This window comes from Tenrec ecaudatus, chromosome 16 (assembly GCF_050624435.1).
Source record: "Tenrec ecaudatus isolate mTenEca1 chromosome 16, mTenEca1.hap1, whole genome shotgun sequence".
Classification (NCBI taxonomy): domain Eukaryota; kingdom Metazoa; phylum Chordata; class Mammalia; order Afrosoricida; family Tenrecidae; genus Tenrec; species Tenrec ecaudatus.
Window position 1 is genome coordinate 81,730,236 of NC_134545.1, and position 17,215 is coordinate 81,747,450.

General features: G+C 50.4%; 1 protein-coding gene across 1 annotated transcript in view; it reads right to left on the reverse strand.

The window, feature by feature from the left end:
• The window catches only part of SLIT1 (slit guidance ligand 1), a 200,359-nt gene that overhangs the window by 162,596 nt on the left and 20,548 nt on the right, over nt 1–17,215 (reverse strand). The window contains exons 2-3 of the mRNA XM_075533452.1: nt 5,109–5,180; nt 3,899–3,970 (exon numbers count right to left, since the gene is read on the reverse strand). Of these exons, the coding sequence (XP_075389567.1) occupies nt 3,899–3,970; nt 5,109–5,180 (144 nt within the window). The remainder of the gene's footprint in view (nt 1–3,898; nt 3,971–5,108; nt 5,181–17,215) is intronic.

Here is a 17,215-nt window from a genome sequence, read left to right on the forward strand (position 1 = left end):
TACCAAGGGCACATGAGGGAGGGGGGAGAGGGGAGGGAGGGGAAAAAAAAAAGAGGACCTGATGCAAAGGGCCTAAGTGGAGAGTAAATGCTTTGAGAATGATTGGGGCAGGGAATGTATGGATGTGCTTTATACAATTGATGTATGTATATGTATGGACTGAGATAAGAGTTGTATGAGCCCCTAATAAATTGTTTTTAAAAAATTAATTTAAAAAAATATTCCACATTTACATTTTATATCCATTCCCACACCATTTCATCCTTTCCCACTGAGGTGGCCATGCAGTCGCGGCTCCCATATAGTCCCGTCCCTGTCCATGAAGATTGGTAAAATCGCAAATAAGCTTGACAATCAGAAGTCACAGAAAGTAGGTTAAATGACTAATTCTGAAGAGGACACCAGAATCGGTCTTGGATACAGGTCTCATTTTTTTAAAATACAAGTCCAGCCTCACATTTTTCCGTGTGTTCCTGTGCCCATAAAATGGGCATAAAGTAGAGGTCGTTGTGTGTGCGCTGAAGTCTGTTCTGATCCACAGTGACCCCCATGTACAACTGAGGGAAACACTGCCCGGTCCTGCGTCCTCCTCGTGAGTATGACATTGGAACCCCTTGTTGCAGTTACTGTGTCCATCCATCTCGTTGCCCACTGGCCTTTCCCAGCGACTGGTCTCTCTGGACAACATGTCCAGGAGACAAAGGTTCGCCGTACTCGCCTCTAAGGAGCATCCTGACTGGACAGACTGGCAGTCCGGGACCCGTTCGATCATTTTAACAAGACCAGAATGCAAATGTGTCCGTTCTTCTTGTTCGTCCTTATTCATCGCCCGGCTTTTAAATGCGTCTGAGGCATGACTGGCCTGTGGTGACAGCCTAGGAGATCACCCTTCGTCCAGTTTGGGTGAGAAAGACCAGTGTCCCCACACGGGAGACTGCCATGTTCCAGCATGGGGACAGACAATTAGATCTGCAATTTTAGGAGGCCAGCTGGGAGAAGTTTCATCTGGGGAAAGACATCATTTGCCTTGAGAAAAAGAGGCCACCAATGTAACCCTTAAAGCAACAGGAGGAGACATCAGATCATTGCACATTCCCTACCCTCAAGCCCATAAATCAATCCTGTATTTACGTGGCCTGGCAAAAACTGGTTTCTGCTTTGTTTTGTTTTCCCCCCAGACTGTTCTCATTTTTCAGGTTTCAATTTCTGATAAACATTTAGGAGGAAAGGAGAATTGATACCTATTTCAAAGTTACATGTAAACAACCACCACCGCCACCACAGGACACTAAAAGAGGAGCCAGCAGGGTTAGGAATATGCAGGCATCCAGAACAGGTTAGAGAAATCCTGGTGGTGTAATGGCTTAGATGTTGGGCTGCTAACCACAAGGTCAGCAGTTCAAAACCACCAGTCCTTCTCCTTGGGAGAAAGATGGAGCGCCCTGATCCCGTACAGATTTAGTCTCCAGAGCCCACGGAGGCAGTTCTACTCTGTGCTGTTGCCTCACTGTGAGTTGGGGTTGAGTGGATAGCAGTGGAGTGGGTTTGGTGACGCCAAGCCAGGTCATAACAGCAGTCATGGCTACCAGGCATCCCATCACAGCGGCCACGGTCAGAGCTCTGTGGGCACACCCCTCGCCATGAAAGCGTGGGCTTCTTTTGCTCCACTCTGACAAGGATGCTTACACACCTGCTCATACCGCTCCCTGCAGCCCCGGCCCCACCGGACGGACGTGTCTCGGCCACCATCATCCCTCCACATTGCTTGGTGCTCAAGGTAAGTTTGCCGACTTTGTTGAGTTGTGTCTCTTGGTAGATGAGGAAACTGGGAAGCCAACAGGTGAGTGAGTGGCCCGTGGCATCCCTCGGCTGCTGACTGGTACAGGGGGGATGGCAAAGCCTTCCTGGCTACCTTCACAGCTTCACACCTGCCTCCCTCCACCCAGCAGCCTGAGTGAGGACCAGCACACTGACCCATCACGGCCGTTTTATGGCCGGCAGGACCCCGTCTTCTCCTTCAGCACCAGTGTTGTGCTGACAAGCCCCAGCCGTGTCTGCTCCTGTTTATGACAGGGGTTATTTATCATCACACTCAGATGGCTGCATTCACTGTCCCGTCAATGCAGGAGATGCTCGTGTGAAAAGAAAGAACTTCTCTTTGAAAAAACAAGTAGACTGTTTGGGGAAGATCCAATCAAAGAAAGCTGCTCATTAAAGAGATGTTGAATTTAGACAAGGGGTAGAAGCGGGTCTCCCCAGGACTGCTTTCAAGGGCCCTTTAAAAACCTTCCTTTAAAGTTACTGAAACCAAACACCGAAACCAAGGTGAACATGTGTGGGTTCGGAACCGCCCAGTAGTGTTTTGCACATAAAAGGAAGATTTCAGGGAGCAGATCGGGAAGGGGTATAAAGGCACATACATGTGTTTTAACTTGAATGAACTGCCTGAGGCGTGCATTGGCTTTCCCGCTCCTCACTTTATCCCAATTTAATTAGTCACCAATCCGCCACTGGTGCCTGGCAAGTCAGGTGGGAGGGTGGCCAAGAGATGGGCCCTCACAAAGGTGGCATGCCATTTTCAACATGCACCCACAGGTAAAGAGGAGTCACCTCCACCCCACCCCCCAAGAATCCCAGCCCAGTGTGAAACCCCTGGAGAGGGAACAGGGACAAGACAGGGGGCACAGAGTCTGTGGCGGCAGCAACAACAGCAAGCAGTTGTCAGCGGGTCCACCCCGACCCGTGGTGACCCCATGCCACATCAGAGTCCAGCTGTGTCCCTGGGGCCTCTCAATGGCTGGGTCTCCGGAAGCCGACCCCAGGCTTTCCTCTGAGGGGGCTCTCAGTGGGCTTGAGCCTCCAACCTTTCATACGCGGCCAAGAGCATTAACCATCTGCACCTCCCGGGGACTCTGTGGTGACACCGGAGACACTCCAAAGAGAGGCCCCTGACAAGCGCTGGGTGGCAGCAGCAGCATGACAAAGACCACCACCATCAGTCAGGGCCAGGCCCCTGGCCCCTGCCCACCAGAGCTGGAGCGAGAATGGGTCGCGTCCAAGTCAGCCCCCCACAGCTAAGTCATTTTGTTCTAAGTCATTTGAAGGAAATCAAGCCCAGGATGAAACATCTCTTCTCGCCATAAGCTCCTTCTCTTTCTCTTTCTCTCTCGCTCTCTTTCTCGCTCTCGCTCTGTCCATCTTGGAGGCAGAAAGATGGCCTTGGTTCCTGTCAGGGTGGCAGGAAGGCCATCAGACAGCATCGGATTTGTCTTTCCTTAATCCCTTCTCTTCCTTTCCTAGCAGGGAGCCCTGACGCTGCAGTGGACTCGTGTTGGGCTGCTCACAGCCAAGGTCAGCGACTCAAATCCACCAGCCGCTCCTCAGGGAAAGGCCTGCACTGTGTGCGCTCCTGACGACACACCATCTCAGAGACCCTGCGTCGGCTGCCTGGGAGTGGGAATCAGCTCGATTGATTGGCAGGGAGTTTGCTTTCTTTTGTCTTTTGTTGTTCTTCTCCTACAAAAATAGAAAGGGGGGACGTCTGTCATCATTGTTCAAAGATCAGGCTCTGGAGGAGGCAGGATCCGGTTTGAATCCCCTCTGCCAAGTAGCTGCTGCAAGTGGTTTAACCTCAATGAGCCTCCATTTCTCGTCTGCAAAATACCACTTCACTCAGGGTGGTCTTCAGGACTCAGTGAGATACGATGGGGCACGGGGCTTCTCTGGTGCCTGGCGTCGAGTAGGCAATCATAATGGTAGTTACAGACTCCTCGCAAGAAATCAGATCCACACCGGAGGGGAGTCCTCGCCTGTGCACACGGCCCGCCTTCCTGCCAGAGGCTCTGTCCCCACAGCACCACACCCCACCCACCCCCAGCCGTGCCCCACAGCTACTTACAGTCTCTCCAGCTCCTTCATGTCATCGAAAGCCCCCCGCTCCACCACTCCGATCTGGTTCTCCATCAGCTGCCTGCAGAAAGAAGACGGTGTTGGGCCGGCACTGCTAGAGAGAGCTGGCCCGCGGGGAGCAGAGGAGCAGACGTTCATTCTAGGGCCCCAGTGTTTGGGGATAAAGCTGGGAACAAAGGGTCCACACAGAGTCCTGTGCCCCAGTTTGAAAGAACATCTCCTCATCACTTTGCCGATTCCTCAGCGCCAGCTCCTCAGCACCCAGCCTTGACACCAAAATGCTCTTGAGGGCCCAGGACTCCCTCAAGACCCCCATCAGGCCCAATGCCAGGCAGAAGGGGCACTAGAGTTCCCAGCTGGCTCCCAAGGCATGCCCCAGGTAGCTTGCACGCAGGTGCAGGCAGCATCGGCCAGCTCAGGGTGAGGGTGCATGAGCCTTGTCCAGTCCAGGAGGCTCACATCCAAGGGGCAGAGCTAGGAGACATAGGTCAGGACATTGGAGAGGAAAACAGGCGCCAACAGGGCAGAGCCCACCTGCACAGCAAATCCACTCTGAAGTCAGCGAACACACCCTTTCTGCCCGCACCCCCCACCCTCCACCTGGATCTGCCTGCCTCAGAAACAAGTGGGGCGTCACATCACCCCAACGGGCTCCCCGTCTCTTCACAGCAGTGAGACCTCAAACCCAGTGCCGGCGGCTGCTGAGGAGTGACCGGGGAGGGACTCTGTAATTGCCGATGTTAAACTTCCTGGCGAGGCAGGTGCTACGGGTGGCTTCTTCGCTGCCAAGCAGTCAAGACCAACGGAACTGCACCCAGCGCCCTTCATCTCGGCCACTCTCAGACACCCAAGGAGAGTCAACTTTGTCCGCCACTGCCCCACCCGCCTCCCTCCCAAGCCAGGGTGGCTCTCGCCTTACTGTTGAGTCTTTCTGAGGGCCCTGTTCAAATAATCTATGAAGACCCCGTGATTCCTAGGGGCTACCTGAGCTTACTTTGGCCCCAGGAGCTAGTCAATGAGGCCTGGATCAGGGCTCACCGAACCCCTGCCTCACTCCCACTACGTGTGCTTAGGTCTGACTCCACGATGGCCTTGGAACCCAGGAAGCCCACACTCCCCACGCAGGACTCTGCCTAGGACCCAAGGAGGTGGATAAAGTAAAAGAGAGGTTATGGGTCCGGGAAGCACCCAATACTCACAGCACCCGCAGCTGCTTGAGCCCCGCGAAGTCATTCTTGTGGATCCGAGTGATGTTGTTGCCATTGAGCTCGCTGGTGGAGGAAGCAGAGAAGGGCCGAGTGAGATGACCAGGATGGCTCCAGGCCAAGGACCTAGCTTCGGGGTCCCTCTGCAGCCGACCTAAGCCAAGTATCTCACCAGCAAGACTGGAAATCTCCCAGACAAGCTCTAGAGCCCTGGCTCTCCTGGCAGCCACCAACACGGATGCTGGGCCTGGACTCATTGGTGGGAGTGATGTGGATTCCATCTGAAAGAACTCAGCGGAGTTTGAAAAGGAGCCACTGAGAGGCTGTTTCAGTGGAAGTCACTTGGAACTGTGGCCACTTTGTAGTGTTAGCAGGAAGCTTAAACCAGTTAAGAAAGGCAAGACCGTGGCCTGAGATTGAAAAGGCTCCCTGTGACACCCATGACATCATCTGGGTGGATCAGGAGCCGGAGAGCTGCCTGTTTTCTGAGCAGGAGAAAGTAGAGAGGGCCCTACAACGGAAGAAGGCTGAGAAAGTGGGACTCATGCTGAACCTCAAAAGACCATGAAAAATCTGCACAGTGAGAGGGATGGGGCAGACAGTCGAGGAAGAGGAGTGGGGCTGGAGTACTCATGGAGGGAGGGATAGACTGTGCCTGACGTCATGGGAAGAAGGTCTGGGAGAGGGGGCTCAAGCAAAAGAGAAGTAGAGCCAGTGAAGGGTCCAAGCCGGAGCCTGTCATGGAGCCCGTCCTTCAGGAGTGGCCAGAGGGGCAGGGCTGAGGAAGGGAGGATGTGGGGCCAGGGGTCACAGCTGCTGGAGCTTGTCCCCTCCAACAACCAGAGGCCCTCTGGTCCTTCCATTCTCTTTCTCTCATCCAAGATCACAGCTGCTTCTTTCTCAAACACACTGCCATCGAGTTGATTCCCTGGGGTACTGTGGCAGTTACATAACCTGATGTCAACTTGAGACTGTGAAGAGTGAAGGGGTGGGGTTTGGCCTGTCCATCAGGTCATAGCTTAATGACCTCATTTGGAGGCGCTACAGAGATCAACAGCTCACTGGCGACCAGACCCACTCTCTCCCTGAGACATTCCTACAGAAAAGCCACATGGAGTTATGCTGATGGAGCCAGAGCTCAGGAGCTGGAGGAGCCAAGTGGAGACCCACTGCCAGCACTGAGATGCTTTCACCGCCACTGGATCCACAAGACTTTCCACCCACTGGCCTGTGATCTTCCTGCATTCAGTGTCATTGCATGTGTTGTGTAAAGTCTGAAGAGGAATTTATAGACTGGTATCAGCATATGGGTTAATAGACTTATGGACTTGATCTGGACTAGGCTGGGTTGCTTTCTTACTATACAATTGCTCTTATATATAAAGCTCTTTCTTATACACAAATGAGTATCTCTGAATTTGTTTCTCTGGTCTACCCTGACTAACAAAGATACCTTGGGCATGAACTTCTCGTTAGAAGCCATCTGGTACACATCCCAGCCCAGCCCACTCAGAGAAGGCAGCCTCTGCTGCACCACGGTTCTTCACAGGGACCTCACTCAGTCTCACACAAGGCAGCCCACTCTATGAGTCAGGGACTTGACTTCTTCCTAAATTCTCCCACTGAAGGCACAGCAAAGGGACTCTCCCAGGTCCAGCTCCATCCCCAGCTCTTCGCCTCCGACATCCACTCTGTCTCCATGGAAGCTTCAAGTTCACACCAAGCCACGACCTCTTCTTTCTCACCACTGTGTGCTGTACCACTTACCCCCATCCCAACACACAAGCACGCACGCACACACACACCTCGTGAACCTGCAGCCCAGTCTTCTCATAACAATCAGAACCTGGAATATACAAAGTATGAATCTAGGAAAACTGGAAGTTGTCAAAAATTGAAATGGAACACATGAAGATCAGTCTAGGCCTTCGTGAGGTGCAATAGATGGGTTTGGGCCACTTGGAATCAGAAATCGTCTGATTTGCCATGCCAGGAATAAGAGTTTCACACGGCATGGCATCCCTTTCACCATCAAAGAGGATATGTGAAGATCTGTCTTGAAGCGCAGTGCTGTCTATGATACAACAATCACTATTCACATACAAGGAAATAAGTTGGTACAATTTCTATTCAAACAGACAATGAGATGCTAAATATAGGCACCAGCCACTAGAGCTAGTGTTGAAGAAACTGAAGAATTCTACCTATGTCTCAGTCTGCAATAGATTAAACATGCGATCCAGGTGCATCGACAACAGCTGGTGATGAGAATGCAAACGCTAGAAACAAAACGGGAAAAACCGTGCTTGGATAGGATGGCCTGGGTAATAGAAAAGAAACTGAAGACCACATGATGCAGTCTTGCAAGACCAATGACCTCTTCATCGAAAATACCTTTTCAACAACACACACAGACTTTCCCAGATAGAATACACACACATTCAACTGACTGCATCTCTGGGAAGAGACAGTGGAGATGCTCAATATCAGCAGCTAAAACCAGGCCAAGGGCCAACTGTGTAACAGACTATCAATTGCTCATATGTGAGTCCAGGTTGAAACTGAAGAAAATTAAAACAAGTCCACAAGAGCCAAAGTGTGACCTTGAGTATATCCTGCCTGAATTTTGAGAACATCTTAAGAACATTGAACACTAAAGACATAAGCTCCGATGAGCTGTGGGATGACATCAAGAACATCATCCATGAAGAAATCATCAGGTCATTAAAAAGCCGGGAGAGAAAGAAAGGCTCAAAGCGGATGTCAGAAGAGACTCCGGAACTTGCTCCTAATCACAGAGTAGGGAAGGTAAATGGGAAATGAGGACGCTAAATCCTGAGCAGCCAACTTCAAAGGGAAGTTCCAGAAAACAAGGTAAAATAGCATAACGAAGTGTGCATCGACCTAGAAAACCACAGAGGAAGACCGCGCTTAGCATATCTTAAATGGAAAGAACTCAAGAAAAAATTCAAAGCCTGGAGTTTCAATACTAAAAGACTCTGTGGGCAAAATATTGAATGATGCAGGAAGCGCCTAAAGAAGATGAGAAAGATACACAGAGTACTCTCACTGTACTGGTTGACATTCCAAAAAGAACTGGTTGGTTATATGTATTAAATTCCAACAAAAAGAAGAAGAAGAAGAAGAGGAGGAGGAGGAGGAGGAGAAGGAGAAGAGGAGGAGGAGGAGGAGGAGGAGGAGGAAGAAGAAGAAGAAGAAGAAGAAGAAGAAGAAGAAGAAGAAGAAGAAGAAGAAGAAGAAGAAGAAGATGATGATGATGATGATGATGATGATGATCTGGTTGACAGTCCACCATTTCAAGAGGTAACAAGGGAGCAAGAACCAATGGCACTGAAGGGAGGCATCCAAGCTGCACTGAAAGCATTAGATAAAAACCAGCCTCCCCTCTACTTGAAATCTTATCTCAGTACAAGAGCAGTTTGTGACACTGTATGATACTCACCTTCCCCACACAATCTCTGGACACAAAATTGGTTCTAGAGCAAAGGTGGTGAAGAAAGCTGATGGTGCCTAGCTGTTAAAAGATATAGCATCTGGGGTCTTAAAGGCTTGAAGATAAACAAGTGGCCATCTATCTGGGAGCAACAAAGCCCACATGGAAGAAGCACACCACCTCGTGTGATCAGGAGGTGTTGACGGGAATAGGTATCAGAAATTCAAAAACAAGCAATCAAATTGATGTGAAGGAGCATGGACAAAGTGAAGACCCAAAGCCCACCTGTAAGATAATTTGACAGTCCCTCACAGAAGGGCCACATGAAGGGATGATATACTCAGGATGCAGTATAACATTGATGGAACACATAACTAACCTCTAGTTCTTGAATATTCCCTCCCCTTGCTATTATGGTTTTGTTTACCTCATTAATCTTGTGAGAGGTATATGTTCATTTGTATAATTAAGATCCTTCGATGCATAAAAGCCTAGATAACCCTTCAGAAACAATAACAAGAGTAATGATTCCCTGAGTGTACGAGAAGTGGGGCGGGGAGCTGATAGCAACGATAACTGTGTAACCCCACTCGAGGGAAACGAATAAAGGAATTGCAGGCGAATGGATACACTGGATGGTGTAAGATACCGCGAATACACATATACACAATCATAATGTATACTATAATAATAAGGGTTCCTGGGGGTAAGGTGGGGTGAGAGGGGATAACCGGGAGATGATATCAAAGTTCAAGAAGACAGACAATGTTTTGAAACTGATGGTGATAGCAATTGTGCAATTGTCCTTGATCTAATTGAATTATGGACTGACATAAATATCTGTAATAGCTCCCAATAAAATGATTTTTTTAAATCCTAAATAATAAGGCCCCCATCTCAGGAACATTAATGAATGAACAAAATCTAGAGTTTTAAACAAGAAAAAGCCCCAGGACTAGCTAGAACACCAACTGAAGTGCTCCAACAAGCTCGTGAAGCACTGGAGACACTCGCTCATCTAGGCCAGGACATTTGGAAGACAGCTACAGGGACCACTGACTGGAAAAGATCCATCTTTGTACCCATTCCAAAGAAAGGTGACCCAACGAATTGTGCAAATGATAGAACAATATCATGAATATCACATGCAAGTAAAATTTTGCTGAAGATCATCCAACAACGGTTGCAGCAGCACATTGACAGGGAGCTGCCAGAGGTTCAGGCTGGACTCAGAAGAGGACAGGGAACAAGGGACAGCATTGCTGATGTCAGATGGATCTTGGCTCAAAGCAGAGAATATCAGAAAGATGTTTACTTGTGTTTTATTGACTATGCCAAAGCATTCGACTGGTGAACCATAACAAACTATCAATAACTTTGAAAATGGAGATTCCAGAACACGTGGTAGTGCTCATGTGGAACCTGTACATGGATCAAGAGGCAGTTGTGCAAACTGGTTTAAAATCAAGAAAGGTGTGTGTCGGTGCTGGACCCTCTTATCACACTTATTCAATCTATTTACTGAGCATGTAATCAGAGGCTGGATTATATGAAGAAGACTTCGACATCAGGACTGAAGGAAGGCTTAATAACAGGCTGCGATATGCCAATGACACAACCTTGCGTGCTGAAATAAGGAGGAATTGAAGCAATTGCTGATGAAGATCAGGGATTGCAGCCTTCAGTGTGGACTACAGCTCACTACGAAGAACCGGAGAACAAGAATTTCCTCTTGCTTAGATTCACGGTCACCACTCCTGGAAGCAGCTGTCAGGAGATCAAATGACACCTTGCATTAGGTTAAAATGCAGCACAAGAGCGCTGTGAGCGTTGAGAAGCAAGCATCTCACTTTGAGGACTGCAGTGTGCCTATCACGAGCCACGGTATTTTCACTCACCTCGTGCCTGTGAAATTTGAACACTGCATAAGGAAAATCTTCAAAGAAGATTCATTTGAATTATGGTGCTGGACACATGGGGGTGCAGCTCAGTGGTAGAGTGCGTGCTTCGCCGGAATTATGGCGCAGGCAACGACTATTGAAGATTACCCAAAGAACAAACAAAACTGTCTTGGAAGAAGCACAGTCAGGGTACTGCCTAGAGGCCAGGACGGTGCCCATGTTGTCAGAGAGGCCAGTCCTCGGAGAAGGGCCTCATGCTTGGTAAAACGGGGCAGTCAAGAAGAGGACGCTCTGGGATTCCATGGTTGACCCCGTGGGTGTAACAATGAGCTACAACAGGGGCACAGTGGTGAAGCTGGCACAGGACCAGGCGGTGTTTCATTCTGTTGTGCAGAGAGGGGATCACTAAGGGTTGGGACCGACTTCAAAGGCAACTCACAACAACGTGGTATCTACAAAGCCGGTTTCAGGTCTGCATGTGTGAAGATGGATAAAACAGAAATGCTTTCCCTCCGTCTACAACTCTCTAGCCTGCCTTTCCCCCACCCCCACCCCCATTGCTTTCCCGTTGCCTGCTGAATGGCCATGAAGTATCCATCAGTTACTGGGCCATTCCTCCACTGTGAGCACCGGGCTGTTTTGATGGTGATAGAGTTCATTTGCCAACAATCGTGCAACATTGCGCAACATGCCTCCAAATGGAATCACTTGGTCCGAGGGCATGAAGAATCCAGGGGGCTTTACAGGAATTCACTCGCTCCTCCTCGTCGCCGTCATCATGGATAAGCCATCACCTTTGATCACTACTCCCAATTCACAGAGGGCAAAACGGAAGTGAAGACCAGCTCTGAGCTTTGTCTGACCAAGGGAGGGCCTGCAGGGACTCGGGAAACCCTCAGATGGAATTCCCACTACGCAGGAAGTGTGGGGACCCTCACAGGATGCCCTGACGACCTCACATGTTTGCACTGCTCTCTTCCCACTGCCAAGTGCCTGGGTGGTATGAAGGGTTAACCAAAAAAGTAGGCAGTTCAAGTCCACCCACAGCACCTCAGAAGAAAGGCCTGGCGTTCGTCTTCTAAGAAAACAGTCCATGAAAACCCTAGGGGCCCGGTCCTGCTCTGTCACACATGGGCTCACTGGTTTTTCCTGTCACTGCTCTTTGGCTCGGTCTCTGGGCAGCACAGCCCCAACTTGGACCCCCTTGAAAGTATGTTCCTTCATCTGCCATCGGTGGACGTCAACTCCTGCACCTCAAATCCTACCCCTGCACCCACCACCACCCAAGAAAAGCTCAGAGACTGGCCGTGTGGCGCGGGGAGGAGACACCACTCAGACAGCAAAGTAAAGCATGCTTCCTTTCCTCCCAGGAGGCCCTGCTCGGCCTTCCCAGCAAGAATGTCAATGGCAGCCAGGCCCACCCCTGCCTGCCCCATCCTCTCAAACTTGCTCCTCTGACCCCAGAGCTAAGTGCCTCCCCCTCAGGGAAAGGCTGCCTGTAAGGCGGAACCCCTCCCCCACCTCCCCCACCACCAAGCCCCCAGTGTGGGGTTGCTGGGGGGCGGGGGGGGGCTCTTTCAGCACTTAGCTGAGAAACTGACCTCCGCTGTGCCTGCCCTCTTTCCCTCCAGGATCACATTTCCTAGGCCAGCCACTTCTCAAACCCTCAGCCCTGGCTGCTGGAATGAGGGAGCGGGGTCAGTTTTCCACCAGCGCCTGATTCCTCCAACAGGTGGTCCTTGGGCATTACCATGGAAACACACACATACACACGCACACTCACTCGCGTGCGCGAGTACACACACAAACTGCCTGGGGACACCGAGGAAAGCTGCAGGGCCTTAGGACTGCTCCAGCCAGAGTGACCAAGTGAGCTGGGCCTTCCGGGAGAAGCCCCAGCCTACTTTCTTAGGGGATCTGAGCTCACCTAGGCTCCGTGAGGTTCTGGTGAGCAGAGCACACAGTCAGTACCTGTCCTTCCTGGACACCTATTGTGCACAGGCCCTGCACACATGCCCAAGCATGCATCATCTTATTTCACCCTCACAGCAACCCATGAGATGAGTCATGTCCCCTCCATTCTGCTATGGATTGGGAAATGGAGGCCTGGATTAGTGAGGCAGCTTCCCTCGGGCACACAGCAGTGGGGCCAGGATCAGCCCGGGTCTATGGGATTCCACATTTGTTCTCCTTATATCCTGGTGCCTCGGCTGCTGGACTTTGTCAAGACCACCCTTCATCATCCCCGCCGAGCCAACTAGCCGTGCCTCGGACAGAGATGGGGCCTCTCTTAGAGGCTACAGGTCAGGAACACTTGCCCTGGGGCTCTGTAATAAGATCACACATTCTCTGCCTGGACAACAAAATCAGGGACCCAACCCCCCAGGCTGAGATCAATGTGTTCTTAGTTGAGTAGGAGCTTGGGTTCACATGGAAGAAGCACACCAGCCTGTGTGATCACGAGGTACTAAAGGGATCCGTTATCAGGCATCAAAGAACAAAAAATCATATAATTGCGTGTTCACCTTCCCTATATGATCACTGAAGACAAATGGGTGCATAAGCAAAAGTGATGAAGAAAGCTGATGGTGCCTGGCTATCAAAAGATAAAGCGTCTGGGGTCTTAAAGACTTGAAGGTAAACAAGCAGCCATCTAGCTCAGAAGCCACAAAGCCCACATGGAAGAAACACACCAGCCTGTGCGATCATGAGGTGTCAAAGGGATCAGGTATCAGGCATCAAAGAACAAAAAATCAAATCATTGTTAATGAGGGGGGAGTGCAGATTGGGGACCCAAGACTCATCTGTAGGCAACTGGACATCCCCTTACAGAGGGCTGTGGGGAGGAGACAAGCCAGTCACGGTTCAGGGTAGCAACGATGAAACATACAACTTTCCTCTAGATCTTTAATGCTTCCTCCACCCCCACTATCACGATCCCAATTCTGCCTTACAAATCTGGCTAGACCAGAAGATGTACATTGGTACAGATAGGAACTGTAAACACAGGGAATCCAGGAGAGATGCCCCCTTCAGGACCAGTGTTGAGAGTGTCGATACTGGGAAGGTGGAGGAGGGTGAGGCAGAAAGGGGGAACCAATTACAGGGATCTACATATAAACCCCTCCCTGAGGTACCGACAAAAGAAAAGTGGGTGAAGGGAGATGTTGGACAGTGTAAGCTATGACAAAATAATAATAATTTATAAATTATCAAGGGTTCATGACGGAGTGGGGAGCTGGGAGGGAGGGGAAAAAATGAGGAGCTGATACCAAGGGTTCAAGCAGAAAGCAAATGTTTTGAGAATGATGGTGGCAACAAGTGTGCAAATGTGCTTGACACAATGGATCTATGTATGGATTGTGATAAGCGTTGTATGAGCCCCCAATAAAATAAATTTTTAAAAGAGCTTGGGCTCTGGAGTCAGATTGCCCAGCTTCAAATTCCTGTTCCACCATTACTAGCGGTGTGACCTTGGGCACGTCTTTGTGCTTCGGTTTCCCCATCTGTGAAGTGAGGACCACGATAGGGTGAGGTGTACATGACCTATTATCTGTGAAGGACCAAGAGTGTGCCTCGTCCGCAGCACGTGTTCTCTGCCTCAGAATCGGGGCCCCGGGTGGCACAGGAGGCCAAGTGTTTGGCTGTTAAAGGGAAGAATGGTATTTGGAACCCACTGCCCAGCTCATGGGAGAAAGACCTGGCATTCCGCTTCCACAAAGACCACAGACATTCTGCGACGCTCACCCTCCCGGCGCAGTCACAAAAGACAAAGCGGGTTCATAAGCAAATGTGGTGGAGAAAGCAGATGGTGCCCAGCTATTAAAAGATACAGGTGTCTGGGGTCTTAGAGGCTTGAAGGTTAATCACCGGTCATCTAACAGAGAAGCAACAAGCCCAGATAGAAGAAGCACACCAGCCAGTGCGATCATAAGGTGTCTACAGGATCAGGTAACAGGAATCAGAAGACCCACAACAAATAACAAATAAAACATATTGATTAGAACTAGAAGAGCCAGAGCAGAGAACCAAAGTCCATCTGTAGACAATGGGAATCCCCTCACAGAAGAGTCACAAGGAAGGGATGAGTCAATGTAACACACAGTATTTCCCTGGTTCCTTGAGGTTTCCTTGCCCCCCCACTATCATGACCCCAGTGTTGCCTCTCACTTCAGACTCACATGTACACAGGTACTGATAAGAGATAAGGGCTCACGACACATGGAATCCAGGAACAAGAATGGGAATAGCTATACCAGAAGGGTAGGGAGAAGGTGGGGAGAGGAGGAGAGAAAGGGGGAACCGATCACAATGACTGACACATAACCACACGCACACCCCTTCAGGGGGATGAACAACAGAAACCATGGGGGAAGGGATACATCGGTCTGTGTGAGATATGAAAATAACAATTTATGATTTATCGAGGAGTCTTGAGGACCGTGGGGGAGAGCAGGGAAGAAAGAGGAGCTGATACCAAAGGCTCAATAGAAAGTAAATGTCTAGAAAAGAATGATGGCAACATATATACAACTATGCTTGATACAATTGATATATGGGTTGTTAAAAAAAACTGTAAGAGCCCCCAATAAAATGATCTTTTAATTAAAAAGAAAGACTACAGTCAAGAAAACCCTGTGGACAATGCTTCTTTGTCCCGTGGGTCAGAGTCAAGGCCATGAAACCATCAGTATGGGAGGCTGCGATGGTTTCGACTGTCACGCTTGCTGTTGTTACTGTTGTTCTTCATAAGGACCAGGCCTCCATCATGTGTCCCCAGACCCCACTCAGGCTGGCCCTGGACTGCGAGTCCAAACTGGGCAGGGAGGAACCCACGGCTCACGTCCCAGCAGGCCCAGGATGCTACATTGTGGGAAGATGCCCTGAAGCCGCTCTCTGTCTCTCCCCACAGCCATGCCTCCACACCCAGGTGGCTCCCCAGGGAGGAAAAATACTCCGGTGGCACGGGGCCCTGACTTCCATCAGCACCTGTGTGGCCCAGGCCTGAAAGACAACCCTCCTTGGTCAGAGACTTTGGGCAAAATCCTCCAAAACCAAGTTCCCCAAGGAAAACACAAAAACACACAAGGATTTCCTCAATACTTGCAGGAAACACGCATCAGATCCCAGACATCTGCGTGTTTGGGATAATCCCGAAGAAACCCTCGGATAACCAGCCTGAGTCCCGGTACAGGAGTTGAGGGCTGTCCTTGCACCACACAAGCATTTCTTACCTGGAGCTCCAGCCACTCCCCTGCTTCCCTTGGGGACTCCTGTGCAAACTGGCAGCGGAGAGGGGACAGGGGTTGGGCCCCAGAACCCATCCCTGCGGACCTCCCTCCAAAAAATCAACACAGCCGCTCTCCACATGGATGACACTGTCCTCCTGGGCTCCAGAATCGTGTCCTCTATTATTTGAAACTGTCCCCTGGTGAGCCCACGGAGCTGGCTGTCTCCAATCCAGCAGGAGGAGTGGAGGGAAGAGAGCATCTCCCCGCCAGGACTCAGGGAGACAGAGGAAAGGAGGCCCACAAATGCCCACACCCCAACCTGCAGGCCAGTCCCTGTGCATCACCACCACCACCACATCCAACCCCACACCTCTGTCTTGGCACCGGGGACCCTGAAGAGCCACCTAACCAGCGTCCCTGCTTCTCTCGGGCTCCCCTTCAACCTGTCTGTCCTACAAGGCCACAAGACACAAGTGTGCGTGGGTCACTGCCTGCTTAGACACTTCGGTGGCACCCCATTATTATTGGAATAAAGATAAGAATCTCTTCTAGCTGACGGATGGTCTGCCTCCTCCCTGTCAATCTAGCCCTGGCATCCCTCATGCTCTCCTGTTCTGGTCCCACAAGCTAGTTCAAATCCAGATCCTCTCTCCCGTCACAGGGCCTTCGCACCGGCCACTCCCTGTACTTAGAATGTACTTCCCCTCTTCTCTGCCAACTAGCTCCAACTTCTCTACCACGGCCCACAGAACGCCCCACCTTCGCTTCCTCTGTCGCTCGGTGTGGTGGCGGTTTTATATTCATTTGGGAGAATTGCTTGGCCTCACTCCTGTGTGAGATCATGAAGTCTTTGAGCGCACAGACTACCCCCCCCTCCCATCCGTCATTATTTTAATCCCTAAGGCATGGCACAGAACAAGATGCTTCACTGAGTAGTTCTTGACCGTATGGATGACTTGGCATTAAGACTGACCGATTTCACCAGACTAAGAGAAGGATGTGAAATGTATAGCTCATGGTCTCCACAGCAGCTGCTTCCTTTGCCAAGAGACCAGAAGAACTAGATGGTGCCCCGCTACTATTACTGCATGCTTTGATCAAAGATTCTGTGGTAGTTACATAATTTCAACTTGATAAGTACAGTTGTATCAAGTTGTAGGGGGGGAGTCTAGCTTGTCAATCAGGTCGCATCCTGGTGATGCCTCCTTATGGACGTGCCCTTCTCATGAGGATTCTGGGAACTTCCTCTTTCTCCCTGGAGGCAAGCCACACTCTCTCTCTGCTCTCCCTTCCTGCTGAAGAGCCATGTTGAGCCACACTGAGACATGAGTGAGCCAGGTGGCAGCAGAGACCCACGTCAGCCCTGTGATGCTTCCAATGCCATTGGGTCCACAAGACTTTTCACCCACCGACCTGTGATCGTCCTGCATTCTGCATCACTGCATGTGGCTGTGTGAGTCTGAAGAGAGATTTGTGGACTCGTATTGGACTTACGGGCTAATATAGGACTCATGG